The sequence below is a fragment of the Panthera tigris genome, chromosome D4 (genome assembly GCF_018350195.1).
Source record: "Panthera tigris isolate Pti1 chromosome D4, P.tigris_Pti1_mat1.1, whole genome shotgun sequence".
NCBI classification, from domain to species: Eukaryota; Metazoa; Chordata; class Mammalia; order Carnivora; family Felidae; genus Panthera; species Panthera tigris.
Genome location: NC_056672.1, coordinates 56,802,459 through 56,821,646, shown reverse-complemented (window position 1 = coordinate 56,821,646; position 19,188 = coordinate 56,802,459). Strand labels below are relative to the sequence as shown.

The window sequence follows — 19,188 nt, the reverse complement described above, 5'->3', positions numbered from 1 at the left end:
TTCCTGCCTTCCTTCAAGCATCCAATGGGTACCTCAAAAGCATACACGCTTGTGTATTTGTCTACAGCTGACTAGCTCAGTTGATTAACCACAGCCAGCAGTGTTAATGAGGCCACTGATGAAATGCTCTCTGGCTGAGTTAGCATCTTTTTGCTCCATGGCCACTGATATATCCTAACTAACCATGGCTAACTATCTTGCAAAGTATACTCTTGGTCATAAGGAGGTGTGGGTGAAGAGTATGGGTAGTTTAGGGCAGAACTCATATCCAACTAAGGATGGGTTTGAAGCAGATTTTTTGGGTGGCTCAGTCAGTTAAGCATCTGACTTTGGCTCAGGTCATGATCTCATGGTTCATGAGTTTGAGCCCCACATCGGGCTCTCGGCTGTCAGCACAGAGTCTGCTTCAGATCCTGTGTCTCCCTCTCTCTCTGCCCCTTCCTTGTTCACAGGTACATGCTCTCTCTCTCTCTCAAAAAGAAACAAACATTTTAAAAAAGCAGACTTTATGTACTGAGAATTGCACATGAATAACAATTTTACACGATCGCTGTTATGAGTTTCAAAATAATTCACTTTGGCATTATAAGAGCAAAGAGAGAAAGAATTTATCATCCTGATATTCTGCTCTTACTTCTGAATGTTTAACATTAGCTGTCAGGTGAAATTAACATAAGACAATATATGTATGGAATGCCATCTCTAAAACCACTGTACTGTGAGCAGATGAAACTATGAAAAAGAAGCCTGAGAGATCTCAGAGACTTTCTTAAGAAGGAAGAGATATGGCAGAAACTGATCTTGCATAGGATACTGAAGGAGGTCTTATAAGCTTAACAATACACTGACAGATTCTTAATCCATTTGATAACAATATAGCAGATTGCGTTAAAGTTCTTTCTTACTTACCCCTTACTTGTGTTATTTTCTTTTCTATCATGGTGAACAAACTAGGGCCCTGGGGCCAAATCCTGACTGTCTCTTGTTTTTGTATGACCTGTTTGCGGATTCCTGTATTAGAGCACCTGGAACTGTGCTTTAGTAGGAGTGAGTTTTTGACTCTTGATTCCTGAATATAAGCTTCACTCTTACAAGTTTATCATCACTGGTTAACAGACTGTAGTGTAGGCAGGTGCCATATGGGTGTCTGTTAAGGTTGGTAGCAGGAAGCAGGTCAAAACATCTGAAACAATTCTATGATCATCTTTGGAGCTGGCCTGTGGAAATGCCCTCTGAGAAGATACTCTAATTCATGTGTTCTGGAAGGTTAAAGGATATGTTTTTCAGACTAGTCCATTTGTGGATGTATACTGTGGTCTCTGGGACACAGTATAGGACATAAGAGCTGTCCTGTGTGGGATACTTCATAGACTTTCTTTAAAACTTGAAATATAATGTATATATCATAAAATTCACCCCTTTATATAATTCAGTGGTTAAATATATTCATAAAGTTGTACAACCATCACTACTATCTAATTCCAGAACATTTTCATTTCTCGCAAGGAAACCCTGTACCCATTAGCAGTCATTCCCATTCTCTTTCCCCCTGGCCCTTGGAACCACTAGTCTACATGCTTTTATAGATTTGCCTGTTCTGGACATTTCATGTAAATAAAATTACACAATATGTGGCCTTTTGTGACTTTGTGACTGGCTTCTTTCACTTAATATAATTTTTTAAAGGTTCATCTGCATGTATCAGTATGTCATTCTTTTTTGTAACAGTATTTGTTGTTTTGATATACTACATTTTATTTATCCATACATCCATGCCATCCATGATGGACATATGGGTTGTTTCTACTTTTTTCTATTATACATAATGCTACTGTAAACATATGTGTACAAGTTTTTGGGTGGATGTGTCTATTCATTTCTCTTGGGAATAAACCGCGGAGTGGAATTGCTGGGTGATACGATAACTCTATGCTTAACTTTTTCAACAACTGCCAGATTGTTTTCTAAAATGGCTGCATCATTTTACGTTCCCATCAGCAATGTATGAAGGTTATAATTTCTCTATATCTTTGTCAGTACTTATTATTATCTGATCATCTAGCTATCCCAGTGGTGTGAAGTAGTATCTTGAGGTTTTTATTTGCATTGCCCTAAAGGCTAATGAAATTGAATATCTTTTCATGTGTTTGTTGACTTACCTGTTCTCTGACTTCTGATTATGTGTTAATGTAGGGACAAGACAAAATGGATTAATAAAATAGCATTTTCTCCAATCTATTTTTTCTTTAAAATATTTTTTTTTCTGATCTCTCCCTCTCCCATCCCATACCCTGTCCTATTCCCCCAACCCTTTATATATCTAGGTTTATGAGTAGAAATTCTGGAGAGTATAGATCTGTTTTTTCTTTCTAGTGCCAGAAGGAGCCACTCCCTCTCTAAGATACACCTCAAATCCTAGAAGGTGGAAGTGGGGTGGGGTAGGTAAGTGGTATACTTGGGGATTCTAATCCTATGATAACAGAGGATAGTGACAAACAACAGTCCCCTAAACAGCCCAGGCCCGGTGCTTTCTGCTCCATACCTTCAAAACTGTGTGTTCTCACCATGGTTGGTGAGGTAGGGCCTCCCATATTAGCATGCCCTATTCTGAAGCAAATTCTATGGGACCTCCGGAACCAGGAATTACAGAGAGAACCATTTTGATTGTGGGAAGTGCTCCCACAGATACAATCCTCATCACGCCCAGTCATGCCCCTGAGATCCTGTGCTATCTAAATTCTTGACACAGAAGTTGGCAATGGAGTCTGTAGGAATACCACAGAATGAAGTAGTTTTTATTCTTCCATCAATTAAAGAGACACAGATACTAATATCTTATACTAAGATACTAATGTTATTAAGATACTAATATAAGTAACACACAGACACAAGGACATATATGTGTACACATATCCGCATACAAAGAACCACCCACAGTTTCCTTCCCGGGCAACCTAAACACTTACATCTAAATGTTCCATGGTCACATCTCTGAGGAACCTACAGGATGGATGGAGCAGCTGACAGAGGATGGTGTCTGCGCCCTTGCAAAACAACATTACTCGATCTTCAGGTGTCCTCACTAAGGATAAACAAATTAAGAAGAGTAATCACATAGGCCCATTGTTACAAGAACTTGTCTGGGCCACTGAGGGATGGCATGAGGCTGTTCCCATGACATTTATTTCTGGCCCTTTAGGGGGCTAAGCACTCAGTGAGCAGTCACAGAGGATAAATAATGCCGTAAGGGCCAGTGAGGGTGGGAGGAGAACTTATGGAACCAGTTCTTCCATGGGTTCCTGTGTTCCATGGGTTCTTGTGGAAGACTGATTCAGAATCACATTTAGCTTCTCACATTTAGGTTCTAGACCAAGGTCCATACCTAGTAAGGACCAAGAATGAAAAATGACCTTCTTCCTCTTCCGTCTGAGGCCAAAACTAATTGAGAGTAAGATACTATGAATTTCCCTTATATTGTCTGCCCCCATCTCTTATTCCAAGGTCAGGCTTCATGGATTTATTCTCTGTTTTCATCTTGGCTTTGGGGGTTCAGACAAGCCACTATCTAGGAACACTAAAGAAGTATATGGTAACAAGCTCTCAAAGAGAAATTATTTGGGTATGTGAGAAAGTAGGAATGGCTATGTGTTTGTATTTGAGGAACAGTACCTTTGAGAAGGCATGTGAGTGGGAGAAAACATCCGTGTGTATATAAAAGAGAAAGTCAACGTGTGAATGTGTATGAAAGACAAATAAGGGGAGAGGACTGACTAGGAGGGGCACCTACCAACAACAGACATCCTCTTGCGCACATTGCTGAAGTCCAAAATAGCCAGCAGTTGGTAGACTTTGGTCTCACCCATTTCAACTACTGCAATTGTCTCAGAGGTGCGGTAACGGAACACAAAACCAAAGTTCCTGGCAGCAGTGACAAGGGCACCTTCATCTGGGGACTGAGCCTGGTATACCAGCTTACCTGGTAGGAGAGAAGAGGGCAACAAGAGCCCGAAGAGATGTGCAAGTGAAGTCAACCCAGAAGTGACACCAAGGGACTTAAGTAAATATGGAGCCCAGACATCTTTCTTCAAACTTCCTCACAAGTTTGACCCTAAAAGGCCAGATTGCATGACAGGTTTTTTTTTTTTTTTTTCCTTTCCAATATTTTCAACTTGTTTCACAGACCTGAATTGGTATTACAGAGGTACATGGTATATGCAATATATACAAATGAACAAACACAATTACTCTCTTATTTTAGTGGGTAAAGATGGGTCAGGAGCTTGTTAAAATGCAGGTTCCTGGGCCCTATTCAAGCTTACTGAATCCAGAATCACAAAATCTGGGAGGATGACCCAATAAATTGAATTTTTAACAAATCTCCTGGGTGAGTTTCAGGCAAGTGGTTCTGCATAAACTGCTTCTACATGAGACTGGCTACACTTTGATGGACACTCCTATAAGATAGGATAATAAGGATAGGATATATAGCATAGGATAATATGATTGATGATAATAAGACTGATGATGTAACAAACAATTAAAAAATACATGAGTATTGTCACCTTTGAAACTCTCACTTGGGGAAGGTAAATGACTTATTCTGGTGAATAAGTCTTTCAATCTCATATTACTCAAGACATTTCTGTCTTTAAATTTTTTACAGTAGAATAAAATAAAAATTTATTCTTTCCCATTTTGTCATTATAAGGTAATTTTAACTTATAGTTTTCAGTGTCCATAGTTGAAAAAATACTTTCCTAGATTGTGAAGAAACACTTCAGAAAATTAACAACAAAAACCCTTTCAGTCCTCAGTTGTGACATGTATTGTTTTTTTCTCATCACAAACTACTGAATTCTAGTAACTGCTTCAGATTATTTTGGTCCCAAAAAGAGCTGGGCAAAAAACTGCACTGATCGATGCAAACACTTTAGCATCGAAAAATGTGTAACTCCTCTTTCAAAATATCACTACAACCTGAGGTATATTTTGGATTATTTCTCTTTGGAAGGTAAATTTGATTTTTTATTTTATTTTATTTTATTTTATTTTATTTTATTTTATTTTATTTTATTTTATTTTATTTTATTTTATTTTATTTTATTTTATTTTATTTTATTTTTTTAAATTTTTTTTAACGTTTATTTATTTTTGGGACAGAGAAAGACAGAGCATGAACAGGGGAGGGGCAGAGAGAGAGGGAGACACAGAATCGGAAGCAGGCTCGAGGCTCTGAGCCATCAGCCCAGAGCCCGACGTGGGGCTCGAACTCACGGACCGTGAGATCGTGACCTGAGCTGAAGTCGGATGCTTAACCGACTGAGCCACCCAGGCGCCCCTGATTTTTTATTTTAAATGTTTATTTATTTTGAGAGAGAGAGTAAGGGAAGGGTAGAGAGAGAGGGAGACAGAGAATCTCAAGCAGGCTCCACACTGTCAGCATGGAGTTCACTGTGGGGCTTGAACTCATGAACCGTGAGCTCATAGCCTGAGCTGAAATCAAGAGCTGGAAGCTTAATCGACTGAGCTACCCAGGTGCCCCAGGCAATTTGATTTTTAAAAACAGTTATGCATCATCAGAGTCTTATACTTGTGGATAAGTCACACGGGACACATAATTTTAGGTCAGACATAAGATGTATCTATGAAACAGTAAGACTATTTTTCCTGTTTGTTTCCTACTTTGTCACGTAAGTCAATAAAAAATGACAAGCCCAAATATGCTTCAAATAATAGCAACTTGTTAGAATGCCAGGTCTGGAGATACCTGTGGTGGGATGGGATCTCACTGGGCCAAGAGAAATGAGATTTGGGTTCTTTGCCCTTCTTAACTATAGGATTTTAAGCAAGTCATTTAATCTCTTTTAGCTTCAGTTTCCCTCTATAAAACTGGGGTAATTTTTCTCATTATGCTTAGTTAAGAGGGCTGTTGTGAAGCTTGTGGGAGATAATATAAATGTAAGCAATTTGTAAAACTAAAGGTGTTACTGGGGCGCCTGGGTGGCTCAGTCAGTTGAGTGTCTGACTTTAGCTCACATCATGATCTCACAGCTTGTGGGTTCAGGCTGGGCATCAGGCTCTATGCTGATGGTTCTGAGCCTGGAGCCTGCTTTGGATTCTGTTTTTCCCTCTGTCTCTGCCCCTCCTCCACTCACACTCTGTCTCTCTCAAAATAAATAAACATTTAAAAAATATTCAAATATAAGGTGTTACTAAGGGTATTACACTAAAGGTACGTTGCCTTAAAGGATATGATTTATTTGGTTGCCAAAATTCTTGTTTGTTACCAAAAAAATTCTTCATTTTTAATCAGTCATTTCTCATTCATTGTTTGTCAAAGAGGTTTGAGTAAATTCATGGGTGTCACAGTCATACTTGATTGTTAAAGAAACCAGGCTATGTGGGGATACCTTGAAATTATGAAGCAACAAGAGGACAACTCAACTCCTCCTTCAGGAAGTCTTGTTAGAGATAATGTGGCTGATCTTGGGGACAATTCAGATAGATTCTGTGACAGAACATTGTTGAATCTCAAGATTGGAAGCTCCCTAGATAGCATCATTTGGCCCCTATCCAATGACTGAATCCTCTTTAAGACCAAGAGGCTGTCTTCTACTTGAATATCTCCAGTGATGGGAAGCTCACTACTTGTCTATCCATCCCACTGCTGGACAACACTCCCTATTAGGAAGTTCTTAGATTAAGCCATTATAAATGATATCAAGCCAAACCCACCTGTAGCCATCCTAGGTTCTATGACATATTCTTAGCCCATGAGACCACAGGCCCCTCCTCACCTTCCACTTTCTCTTCTGACATCACGGTATGACACAATGAGAGTGAGAGAAAAAACAAGTGTACCCAGCGATCTCCCTTTTTCACTGCTTCTACCAAAGTCTTGTCATAAAATGAAAACTTAGGATCAGCCAGTTTGTTGTAGGAGAAGTCGACCTTTTCTGTTTCCTGGAACACAGAAGTCAGAACAAACTTCTTAGTAGCAGCCTGACACTTTACAGAAGATCTATTTGGGGACAGCTTCTGGAACATGATGAGAATTCTTAGGAGGGTGGGAGGAGAAAAGAAAGATAAATGGAGGAGACTTTGTGCTGGTTTCTAAGGCCTTTGTAGTTCTCATCATTCCCTTGGACCAGGAAAGATCCATCCCATAGGAGACAAGCTGAGCACTGCCTGGCAGACCCTTCTTGCCCCCTTTCTTCCCCAGCTACCCTGAATGATCAGTGGCCATCTTCACGTTCTATTCTTCTTCTTCTTTTTTTAATGTTTATTTTTAAGAGAGAGAGAGAAAGAGAGAGAGAGAGACAGGGAGGGGGAAGGAGAGGAAGAGGGAAAGTACGTGTGCACAGGGGAGGGGCAGAGAGAGGGGAGACAGAGGATCCAAAGCGGGCTCTGTGCTGACAGCAGAGAGCTTCTAAGTCCCAAATCCATGATAACCAAACCTGAAGATATGAGGAGGTAAATGCTCCATATTAATAAATGGTATCGGGAAAAAGTTTTGTCTCTGGCTGTCCTCTGTCTGATTTTGGGGGCTGGGAAGGGAACTGAGTCCTAAGTACAGTGACTATCACTGTGTTGCACTATTTCTATTTAATTCTACAGGGGCTACAGACAAATACTGCAAGATAGAGGCAAGAGTATATAACAAGGAAGCTTCAGTACATACTTGTTTATCACAGACTTAATTTTGAGCCATTTTACTTGATCTGTCAGCATCTCTGGTTCCTTCCTGCTTCTAACCCTCATGGTCATTGCCCTTACCTCAATCTCTGGACCTAATATTCACTAACATTTTCCTGGTTCCTTTAGATATTGACTCTCATTCTCTATTTTGGCTAGGCTTCTGGTGGCCACCTTGGGTAAACATTTGTTTCTGACTTGATTTGGCCTTGAGCTTCTTTTACCCCATCCTGGAGTGTGATGTTAGTAACAAACTTCTCCAATCCATACCAGGATTCTCAAGGATACTTTTCCAGTTCTTTGTAGTTGTGGTGCTACCTGTGCTAGGCCCCAATATGTCAAGCACAGACACAACTGTCCTGGTTCGTGCTGTGTCAGGGAAAGGGAAGTTTTAGTGAGCTATATTGGCTCTTTTCTATATCACATCTAGAAGGAGTTTTGTCATAGTGGTGTTAAAGTATGGTCAGGTCCAGAGCCAAGCCCCAGACCTGGCCAACCACAGAATTGTAAGCTCTGGGAAGTTTGCGGTTCCAGTAATTTAAGATAATTCATCATATAGTATCTCCTGAGGCTTTTCTAGAGCTGGGCTCTTACACTGGCACACTCTTTGAACTGGAAGCTGGTGAGTGATGTGAGAAAAGCTGAAGAGGTAGGCATGAGGTAGATCCTGCATTGCCATCTTATAGGCAATAGGGAGTCACAGCAATTTTCTGCTGAAAGTGCATAATTAGGGACGCCTGGGTGGCTCAGCTGGTTAAGCATCTGACTTCAGCTCAGGTCATGATCTCTTAGTTTGTAAGTTTGAGCCCCACATCAGGCTCTGTGCTAACATCTCAGAACCTGGAGCTGCTTCGGATTCTGTGTCTCCCTCTCTCTCTGAAATAAACATTAAAAAAAAGAGAAAGTGACATAATTAGATTTGTGTCAGATAAAGTCCTCTGGTAGCAGCATGGAAGATATACTGGAACTAGCAAGATGAGAAGCAGGGAGATCAGTCAGATCATTCAGTAATCCACAAGAGAAATGATATAGTAACAATAAATATTAAAATAAGGGGATGGTTTGAATATATAGGGAGCTAGAATTATGCAACATGATATGAGGGGTGACAGAGGGAAAGAGTTAAGAATAATTTTATATTTCTTCATTCACTGTGATAGGATACCTGTCAGGAGGAGGTTTCTGATGGACTAAATTGGAGATACTTGAAGGACTAACAGGTAGTAATGAAAGAAGGCCTATATAGTTTTGAAGTTTAGGTAAGAGATTTGAGTTAGTTTCTAATCTCCTCTTCCAGGCAAGTAATGTTTGAGAATACTGCACCTGGCTGGGTACAGCAGTGAGGCAGGGCTGGCTTGGAGCTGCAGTACAGCATGACCTGAGAAGTAGCATTCATGGATAATTCTGAAATTGAAAGCCAAACAACCAGTTAAAAAAGGTTGAAAGGCAAATCCAGGTACCAGACAAAAGAATGGAAACTGGGGATATCAAGTGAAAGGAAGTGGATTCAGAATGGAGGGTAGAGGTGGCAACTGAAGAAACTCCTGGAGATGCTGTGACATAGCTATAAATAGTTTTTATAAAGTATCTTTAGCCTTGGCCATGGGTGGGAGGGAGCTACAAAGGATTCCTTTGATAGATGTATTTGGAGTTCATCAGTAAGTATGTGGTAGTTAAAGTCATGTAAATACATGAGATTATTCCGGGAGACGATACAGATGGGGAAGAGGTTCAATAATAGAGCCTTGGAGAACATCAGTCCCTATGGCCAAGTTGATGAGAAAAAGCAGACAGGAAGAAAAAACAAGAACAGAGCTATTTAACAGGACCCAATGGACAAGAAAACTTTAAGAAAAAGTGGAGTTTAGGTGTTAAAATCTGCAGAGAAGTTGAGTAAGGACAACAGCAAGGCAGTCATTAGTGAGCTTGGCTAGGATAGTTTCAGTGGCTATCATAGGACAGAATCTTATTACAGAGAGTAGGTTGAAGAATTAAAGAAAGGTGAGGAGTTAGAGACCTCTGTAATTGCCTGTTTACTTATATGGCTCCTTCTCAAGTCTGCCAACTCTCTGAAGGTAGGGAAAATGTTTCTTTTGTTTTCCTCCAACCTTTAGCATTTACTCAAAGTCTGACATATGGTTGATACTCAGTAAGTATTTTGGACTGATGGGAGACAGACAATGTCTAGAGGGTAATACAGGAATGGTTCTAAGTGCTTTTTAAAATATGAGTCAAAATAAAATATAAAAATTTATTTTTAGTGGTTACCTCTGGTTAATGGGCTTAGGGTTATTTTAACTAATTTTTTTAACTATTTTATTTTAAGTTAATACTCATTTTTAGAATAGTCTTAGGTTTACAAAAAAATTGGGCAAAAGTACAAGGAGTTCCCATATATTATCTCTCTCTTCTTTCTACTCTGATTTCCTCTATTCACATCTCACATTAGTGTAGTACATTTGTTACAACCGACAAACAAATATTAATACGTTATTATGAACTAAAGTATATAGTTTACAGAATTCTGTACAGTTCTATGGGTTTTGAAACATACATATTGTAATGAATCTACCATGACAGCATCACACAGAATAGTTCCACTGCCCTAAAACTCTCCTGCGTTCCGCTCTACTGCTTCATCTCTCTCTCCACCTCTCACCAAGACCCTGGCAACCACTGATCTTTTTACCGTCTGTACTAATTTGCCTTTTCCAGAATGTCATATAGTTGGAATCATAGTATGTAGCCTTTTCAGATTAGCTTCTTTCACTTAGCAGTATGCATTTTAGGTTCTTCCTTTTGTGTGTGTGGCTTGATAGCTCATTTATTCTTACTGCTGAATAATATTCCATTGTAGGGATGTACTAAGTATTTTTTTTTATAAGGAAGGGAAAATTTGAGCTGAAGGGAAAGAATCACATAAGAAGAATAACTTTCAGATATTAAGAAGGAGCGAATACAGGACTGACTGAGGTTCCTGAAGAAGTAGAAAGGGATGGAATGTAAAATATACAAAGAGACTTGTATTGAAAGAAAACAGGATACCTTTTTTGAGACTGAAGGAAACTAGGTAAAGGTGTGTTCTGAAGTATGTATGGAAAAGGATATTTAGGGGATAGTTTGAATTTTTCTCAGTAAAGTTGAAGGCAATATCATCTGCTGCATATTGGGGACAGAGGGGGATGTAGTAGAAGGCCTGAGGGTGAATTCTAGAATAGCTAACATGCAGAATTAAGTATGACGCTGACCACAAATTAGTAAAAAATTATCCAAATAATATTGGAAGCCTAAAAGAGGTTGGAGTTTCTGAATTTTTAATGAGTTTGTGATCTCCAAAAAGTGCTTGGCACTCTGAGATTAGAACAGAGAAGGATAGATGGCTTGGTTAATTAAAGGTTGAGATTTGGTGAGTGATTAAAGAGAAAAAGGACTAGTAAGGTACTGAGGATATTTATGATCCTGGGTACAGATGGGGGCAAGACAGGAAGGGAAGTAAAGCCATGAGGAATTGACAGACTTGGAGAAAAAGGAGAGCTGAGGGCTTGTGAGTTTTCCAAAGATAAGAAAGCAGGCATATATAGCAGAAGTCAAGTACTAAGAGAGATAGAGAAATAAGGTATGTGACCAGAGATCATGATGAGAGAGTTTACAATTTCAGAGTAGTACAATTCTAGATAGTGACATGGAAAAGGGTGATGAAGATTTTTGGGGTACTACAGGTCATCTGAAAGGCATATTTTTTCTGACATCTGAAAGCATCCATGGTGACAGATCATCCATAAAGTAGCCAGTACCACCCAAGATGATAGTAGGGATTGGGTACAGAGGAAGAATAGGAGCCAATTTTCAAAGTCCTCAGTGAATGAGATGAAGAAGTCAGAAGATGCATAGATGTCAATGACAGGAAGAGTTAAGGAGGAGCATTGCCAGAAGTCATAAGCATCACAGGAGGAAAAATTATAAGAGGAAGAAAAAGTAACGGTTTAAAGTTAGCACAGGATAATGAAGACAATACATTTGGGCTTTTGGTATGCAGAATAGGAGAGATGGAGGAAAAGGGATGTTCTCAGGGAAAGTCAATCAAGGCAGGGAGAAGAAATCATTTTTATGAAGAGATGAGGCAACAGGTAAGCTTGTTTACAAGAGAAAAAAGAGTCCAGTGATCCAGTGGAACACATGTTATGATTAATCAGTAGTGGAAGGAAGAGGTAGGGGAAAGAAACTCCAGAATAACAGTTTATTCCCTATAAGCTATAACTTTGTTTATATTGCCAAAGTCATTTGCAGAGTCTCTAGAAGGGGATTTAAGGGGGGAAAAAGTAGATTTTCTATCCCTTTCCCAATCTCTTTGGATAGATAGGGGTGAGAAAGTAGTTGGGAGCTGGAGTTAGCTATTTGGTATATAAGTCAAGTGACTAAGGGTTTGGAATTAGTTATAGAAGGAAAGGGATAGGGTGAGGAGTATCATAGAGGTAACGGACAAAGCCCTATGAAGGGATGTTTAATATCAAATCTATAAACAAAAGCTGAGATCCAATACTGGAGAAAATAGTCAAAATGAACCAGCTAGAAATAGAAAGAATGAATAGGAAGATATTTTTATAATTGTGTGGGATACAACTATTCAGTATGTTGCAATATAATGTTCCTGAAGCTATCAAGGAAAAAGACTGACATGACAAATTTGATCACATACATTAGAAACTTCTACACAGAAAAAAAAAAAAACTTCTACACAGAAAAAAATATAAACAAAACCCAAAAGACAAAAATGGGGAAAGTAACTGTACTGTATGTGCCAAAGGAAAGGTTGTTATTTTTACTTTATAAAAAGTACTTTCAAGTAAGAAAAAAAGGGCAAAGAATATGAACGGGCAACTGAGAAAATAACTATAAACAGGCAATAAAGTGGGAAGGGGAAATAAGCACATAAAAATGATTCAATCTGATTAGTAATCAGAGAGAGGTAAATAACATGAGATGCCATTTTAACCAATTAAATTTCTAAAGATTAAAAAATTATTAATACTCAGTACTCATAAGGATATGAGAAAAAATAATTATTATATATTTTTGGTGGGATTATAAACTGATGCAATCTATCTAGGAGCAATATGGCAATATTAAACGTGCTAAAAATGTGGCTACCCTTTGACCAATCAGTTTCACTCCCAGGAGTTCGTTCGAAGGAAATAATTATCAGAAGAAGAGACAAAACTGTAAGTACCAGGGTGCTTACCACAGTGCTATTTATAATAATAACAAAATAAAATGGAATAAAAATAGGGGATTGGTTAAATAAATTAAGGTACACTAATACAAATGGATATGCCACTCATTCAAAATGATGATGTGGACCTAAATTTACTGACATGGAAATGGGACTAGAATATAATGTCAAGTGAATAAAAAGGGGGCTGCAAATAGGATACATGCTATGATGCTTCCTCTTTCTTTCCTTTTTCCCTTTGTTCTCTTTCCTCTCTCCCTCCATTCCTTCCATCCATCCATCCATCCGTCTATCATTAGATCTTGATGTATATGTGTGTGCATATACACACATGGAAAACACGTGAAAGAATATACCCCCAAATTTTACATTGGTTTTCTAAAGAAGATTGAACAATTTTCACTTTCTTCTTCATACATTTCTGTATTGATTGGATTTTTTAAAAATGTTTATTCATTTTTGAAAGACAGAGAGAGACAGAGCACAAGCAGGGGTGGGGTGTAGAGAAAGGGGGACACAGAATCTGAAGCAGGCTCCAGGCTCTGAGCTGTCAGCACAGAGCCCGACGCAGGGCTTGAACTCATGAACCGCGAGATCATGACCTGAGCCAAAGTCGGACGCTCAACCGACTGAGCCACCCAGGCGCCCCTGTATTGATTGGATTTTAAAACAAATTTATTTTGGAGAAAGAGAGCCTGAGTGGGGGAGGGGCACTGAGAGAGGGGGCTCCAAAGAGAGTTCTGCAGTGACAGTAGTGAGCTCAAGTTCTGGGCTCTAACTCACGAACCATGAGATCATGACCTGAGCTGAAGTTGGACGCTCAACTGACTGAGCCACCCAGGCACCCTGACTGGACTTTTTTAATATGAGGAAAGACTATTTTTCAAATAGGAAAAAAGAAAAAAGAAAGAAAGCTTGATTTTAAAGCACAAACCCAAATCCCCTCAAATAAACATAGGTCATTTATATAATGCTTTCTGATATTATGGGCCAATAAAAGCTTTACTATTTCAGGGGCTAAGGGACTCTCAATTTGTGTCAAAGATGCTGCTGTTTAGCATGGTCTCAGCTCTCACGCATATCACAGGTAACTGTAATCACTCACCTCAGAGACTTCTACTTTCATCCCCTTTTTGTCATAGACATGACCTGTTGATAAGTAAAGAGAGCAGAGACTTGGCAAGGGTTTTAAAGAAATGTTTAAATTATTTTTTTTGCTGTGATAAAATACATATAACATAAAAATTTAACCATTTGTTAGCATACAATTCAGTGTCATTAATCACATTGACAATGTGGTACAATAATCACCATTATAAATTTCCAAAATTTTTTCAGCATTCTAAACAGAAACTCCCCAATTCCTCCCTATCCCTAGCCCCTGATAACCTCCACTTTTTGTCTCTATGAATTTGTCTATTCTAGATATTTCATATAAGTAAGATCATACACTATTTCTTTTTGTGTTTGGCTTATTTCACTTAGTATAAAGTTTTCAAGAATCATCCATGTTGTAGCATGTGTCAGAACCTCATTACTTTTTATGACTTAGTAATATTGCTTTGAATGGATATACCACAATTTGTTTATCCATTCATCTGTTGACGGACACATGGTTGTTTTTACCTTTGGGCTATTGGTGAATAATGCTGCAATGAATGCCAGCATATATCTATCTGTTTGAATCCCTGTTTTCCATCTTTTGAGGGGAATATACCTAGGAATAGATTTATGGGGTCATATCATAATTTAAAGGAAGGTTAACAGCTTATTGCTTCTGATTCTATCATCCCAGACTTCCCATCAAGCTTCCTTGAATCTCCTCAGGCCACCCAGCCCTTAGTGTCCCAGTAAGCTCCACTCCCCAAGCTAATGCTAAGAGGTCATTTGCTTGGGCCCCAACTCTTCTCCCTTAAGTGTGAGGTGAGGCTGGAAGTTAGTCACTGGATGTGGGAAAGACCTTCTATTTCATGAAGCCCTCCAGTCAGAAAAGTTACCTAGAAGAAATATGAAAATAGTGCAAGAATGTCTAGGATTCTTGGCTAGCAGATAGTATAAACAAAATAGCAGTGGAAGAGTCTTATGTCAAGCATAGAAACAACCATGGCCCTTTTGGGACACCTGGGTGGCTCAGTCGGTTAAGCCTCTGACTCTTCATAGTTTGTGGGTTCAAGCCCCACATAGTTTGTGGGGTCTTCAGAAGGTGGGGCCTGCTTAGAATTCTCGCTCTCTCTCCCTCTCTCTGCCTCTCCCCCACTCATTATCTCTCTCAAAAGTAAATAAACATTAAAAAAGAATTAGAAAAAAAAAAAAAGAAGAAGAAACACCCATGGCCCTTTCAACCTTACCCAGTGTATCATCAGATCTTATAATGAGACAGAGAATTAAGATCTTTACCCAAATCAACTCATCTAAAAATAGGCTTTCAGAGTTTATACATAGGAAAAGTTGTTTGGCAGGGATAATAGGAAATAGTAGCTTTTTAAAAAAATCTTAATCTTAAATTTTAATCTTAAATTTTTAATTATTTTTTAATTGAGGTGAAAGGCATATGACATACAATTAACCATTTTAAAGTGTACAATTCAGAGGCAGGTAGTGCATTTACAATGTTGTATACTACACATCTCTCTAGTTTCAAAGCTTTTTCATCACCCCAGAGTAGAAATGCTCTACCTTTTTAGATGTGATTGCCTTCCTCAGCTAGTTAGTGCATTGGGCATGAATGTTCACATACCCGAGGACTTAACCCTGTCACAAAAATAAGTTTAGGCTTAAGGCATGAAATGGATGAGGAATTGGGCATTGGGGACCCTGCCCAACCAACTTGACTATCCTTTGATGGCTTCTCTCAAGACTGCTTATTGGTCTGAGGGGGAATCAGGAGATTAGCAGCTTCAACAATATGCTGGTTTCTCTGTGTGATTTAATATGAGAGTGAACTGACCCTCTCAAGACATTGGGAATTCCTTGAGGACAGAGATTAAGTCTTGTACATCTTGGTATTTCCAATGTCCAACACAATGGATTACCTCTATAAGGTGTGAAATAAATGCTTTTTGGTAAGCAACTGAATGGAGTAGGTGATCTTTGTTTAATGAGTAAAGAAGGTTGTGAGAATAAGAGATAAATGTGAATTTCAGAGGTATATAGAATTAGAGGCAGATTATTCTTGAAAACAATCTGCAAAGTAGAATTTCCCCAGGACTCAGGGAAAGCAGGAAGACATGCATACCATAGAACATCCCATTAATAGAACACTTATTGAAAACCATGATGTTCTGAGTCAGGGTTCCTGTTTTGTCAGAGAACACGTATTTGACCTGGCCAAGCTCCTCATTAAGGGTGGTGGTGCGAGCCTGTGCTGGTGAGTTCTTTGGTGCATAAAACATCTTCCGATCCCAGTTGATATAGCAACTGTTGCCCAATCTTATTATCTCAACACTATGGAGAAAGCAAGAAAAGAAGCGTCCTGGGTTAGAACATATCAAATACATAATCCTGGTTTCCTTCTTAATAGGTCAGGGCCAGCATCTGAAAATCAGAATATCCTCCTTGGGAACCTACCATGGATTTTGAAGGACATTCCCACCAGCCAACCCAATGTAAATCTGATCTCGACCATTTTCACTCAGTGCTTTACCATCTGGATCCGGATATACTTCATTAATTTTGCTGAGGCATAACCCCCTTTCATTTTTTCTTTTTCCAAAACATATCCAGGAAAAATAAAAAGTTTTGAACTTTTGCAGTAATGCAAGGCCTGGTAGAATTATGAACTACCTAATAAAAGGCTGTTTAGGTTTAATTAGAGGATTACTGTGGCTGTCATGTAAATCCACTGGCAAGGAAGAGAAACTTAAACACTCAGAAACTTGTTTCAGAAGAAGGGAAGGATCTGTGAAAATCAGAAACAGGTCATAGAAGCTGACCTGATAAAATTCCTGGCAGGGGCAATCTGCCTGTGGGGTAGTTTCTCCCCCTAATAGTGTCCTCTTCACTTTACCTGAATTTTCCCTATTGCCTTTATCACATTCCTCTTCTGTTCCAAATAATTCATATTATAGATTCTTTAGGGTTAACAAGCATCTTCATTTTAAAATAGTTAAGATTTTTAATGGGCCTCCTTCCTATCACCATTTGTGCTTAATGTGTGTTAGTTTTGGTCACTTCTAAAAGACAACTGCATTGAGCAACATGTTTGTTTGTTTGTTTAATTTCAGGTGAGGCAGGAGTGCTCTAGTCCACATTACTGACTCTACAGGTCCTCAAGCACTGAATCTTGATCCCTCCCTTCCTTTGCCATACCAACCAACATAGCTATTTCTCTAAACCCAAACATTTAATCATATCATTTCTTTCCTTAGAAAAATCTTTGCTGCCTTTAGGATAAAATCCAAACTCCTTGGGAGTCACCTGCATGGCTCAGTCGGTTAAGTGTCCAACTTTGGCTCAGGTCATGATCCCACAGTTCATAAGTTCGAGCCCCACATCAGGCTCTACTTTGACAGCTTTTTGGGGGGGGGGGGTTGTATATCATTTTATTTTTATTTTTTTAATTTTACTTTTTATTTTTTAAAATTTACATCCAAATTAGTTAGCATATAGTGCAACAATGATTTCAGGAGTAGATTCCCTAGTGCCTCTTACCCATTTAGCCCATCCTCCCTCCCACAACCCCTCTAGTAACCTTCAGTTTGTTCTCCATATTTGAGTCTCTTCTGTTTTGTCCCCCTTCCTGTTTTTATATTATTTTTGTTTCCTTCCCCTTATGTTCATCTGTTTGGTCTCTTAAAGTCCTCATATGAGTGAAGGCATAGGATTTTTGTCTTTCTCTGACTAATTTCACTTAGCATAATACCCTCCAGTTCCATGTAGTTGCAAGTGGCAAGATTTCCTTCTTTTTGATTGCCGAGCAATACTCCATTGTGTATATATACCACATTTTTTTAATCCATTCATCCATCGATGGATATTTGGGCTCTTTCCATACTCTGGCTATTGTTGATAGTGCTGCTATAAACATGGGGGTGCATGTGTCCCTTCGAAACAGCACACCTGTATCCTGTGGATAAAGGCCTAGTAGTGCAATTGCTGGGCTGTAGGGTAGTTCTATTTTTAGTTTTTTGAGGAACCTCCATACTGTTTTCCAGAGTGGCTGCACCAGCTTGCATTCCCACCAGCAGTGCAAAAGAGATCCTCTTTCTCCGCATCCTTGCCAACATCTGTTGTTGCCTGAGTTGTTAATGTTAGCCCTTCGGACAGGTGTGAGGTGGTATCTCATTGTGTTTTTGATTTATATTTCCCTGATGATGAGTGATGCGGAGCATTTTTTCATGTGTCGGTTGGCCATCTGGATGTCTTCTTTGGAGAAGTGTCTATTCATGTCTTTTGCCCATTTCTTCACTGGATGATTTGTTTTTTGGATGTTGAGTTTGAGAAGTTCTTTATAGATTTTGGATACTAACCCTTTATCTGATATGTCATTTGCAAATATTGTCTCCCATTCTGTCGGTTGCCTTTTAGTTTTGCTGATTGTTTCCTTCGCTGTGCAGAAGCTTTTTATTTTGATGAGGTCCCAGTAGTTCATTTTCTACTTTGACAGCTTGAAGCTTGGAGCCTGGAGCCTGCTTCAGATTCTGTGTGTCTCTCTGTCCCCTCCCATGCTTGTGCACTCGCTTTCCCTCTCTCTCAAAAGTAAATAAACAAACATTAAAAAAACATCCAAAATCCTTAGCCTGACATTTAAGGCTCTCCTGGATAGGATACTGAATTATCATCCAACACTTTAGCCTAGGCTACTCATTGTTCTATGACCACACCAAACCTTTGCACATGCTGATCTTTCTGTTTGCAATATTGTTTTGCTATTTTCTGCATGATGAATTCCACTCTTCTCTCAAATACCAGTTTGAGTGTTACTTTTTCTGTAATCCCCCAAGCCTCTCCAGGTAGAACCAACCTGTTCCTTTTCCAGTCTCCCATAGCACTCCCTATATATTTCTCTTACATCATTTTCCATATTGTACCATAATTACTTAAGTATCTGTTTCCACAGCTATGTTGTAAGCTTATCTACAGAAAGAGCTGTCTTATGATTTATGGTTCTATTTCTAGCACCTAGTATAGTGCTTGGCACATAGTAGGTGCTGTGCTCAATAAATATTAAATTAATAAGATAATTTAGTCATGCAGGGTGCTTTTCAGGTTGGAATGTCACAGTGCAGGGTTTAGGAAACCTGGAAAGAAGGATATAAAAACAT

General features: G+C 39.0%; 1 protein-coding gene across 6 annotated transcripts in view; it reads right to left on the bottom strand.

Annotated features, from left to right (window-relative positions):
* Positions 1–19,188, bottom strand: part of LOC102954785 (phospholipid-transporting ATPase FetA-like) — a 106,440-nt gene that overhangs the window by 20,187 nt on the left and 67,065 nt on the right. For all 6 annotated transcript variants that reach the window (XM_042965027.1, XM_042965026.1, XM_007076509.3 and 3 more), the window contains 5 exons: positions 16,161–16,369; positions 14,031–14,074; positions 6,798–6,963; positions 3,788–3,976; positions 2,967–3,082 (listed from right to left, as the gene is read on the bottom strand). In XM_042965027.1, coding sequence (XP_042820961.1) covers positions 2,967–3,082; positions 3,788–3,976; positions 6,798–6,963; positions 14,031–14,074; positions 16,161–16,369 — 724 coding nt within the window. The remainder of the gene's footprint in view (positions 1–2,966; positions 3,083–3,787; positions 3,977–6,797; positions 6,964–14,030; positions 14,075–16,160; positions 16,370–19,188) is intronic.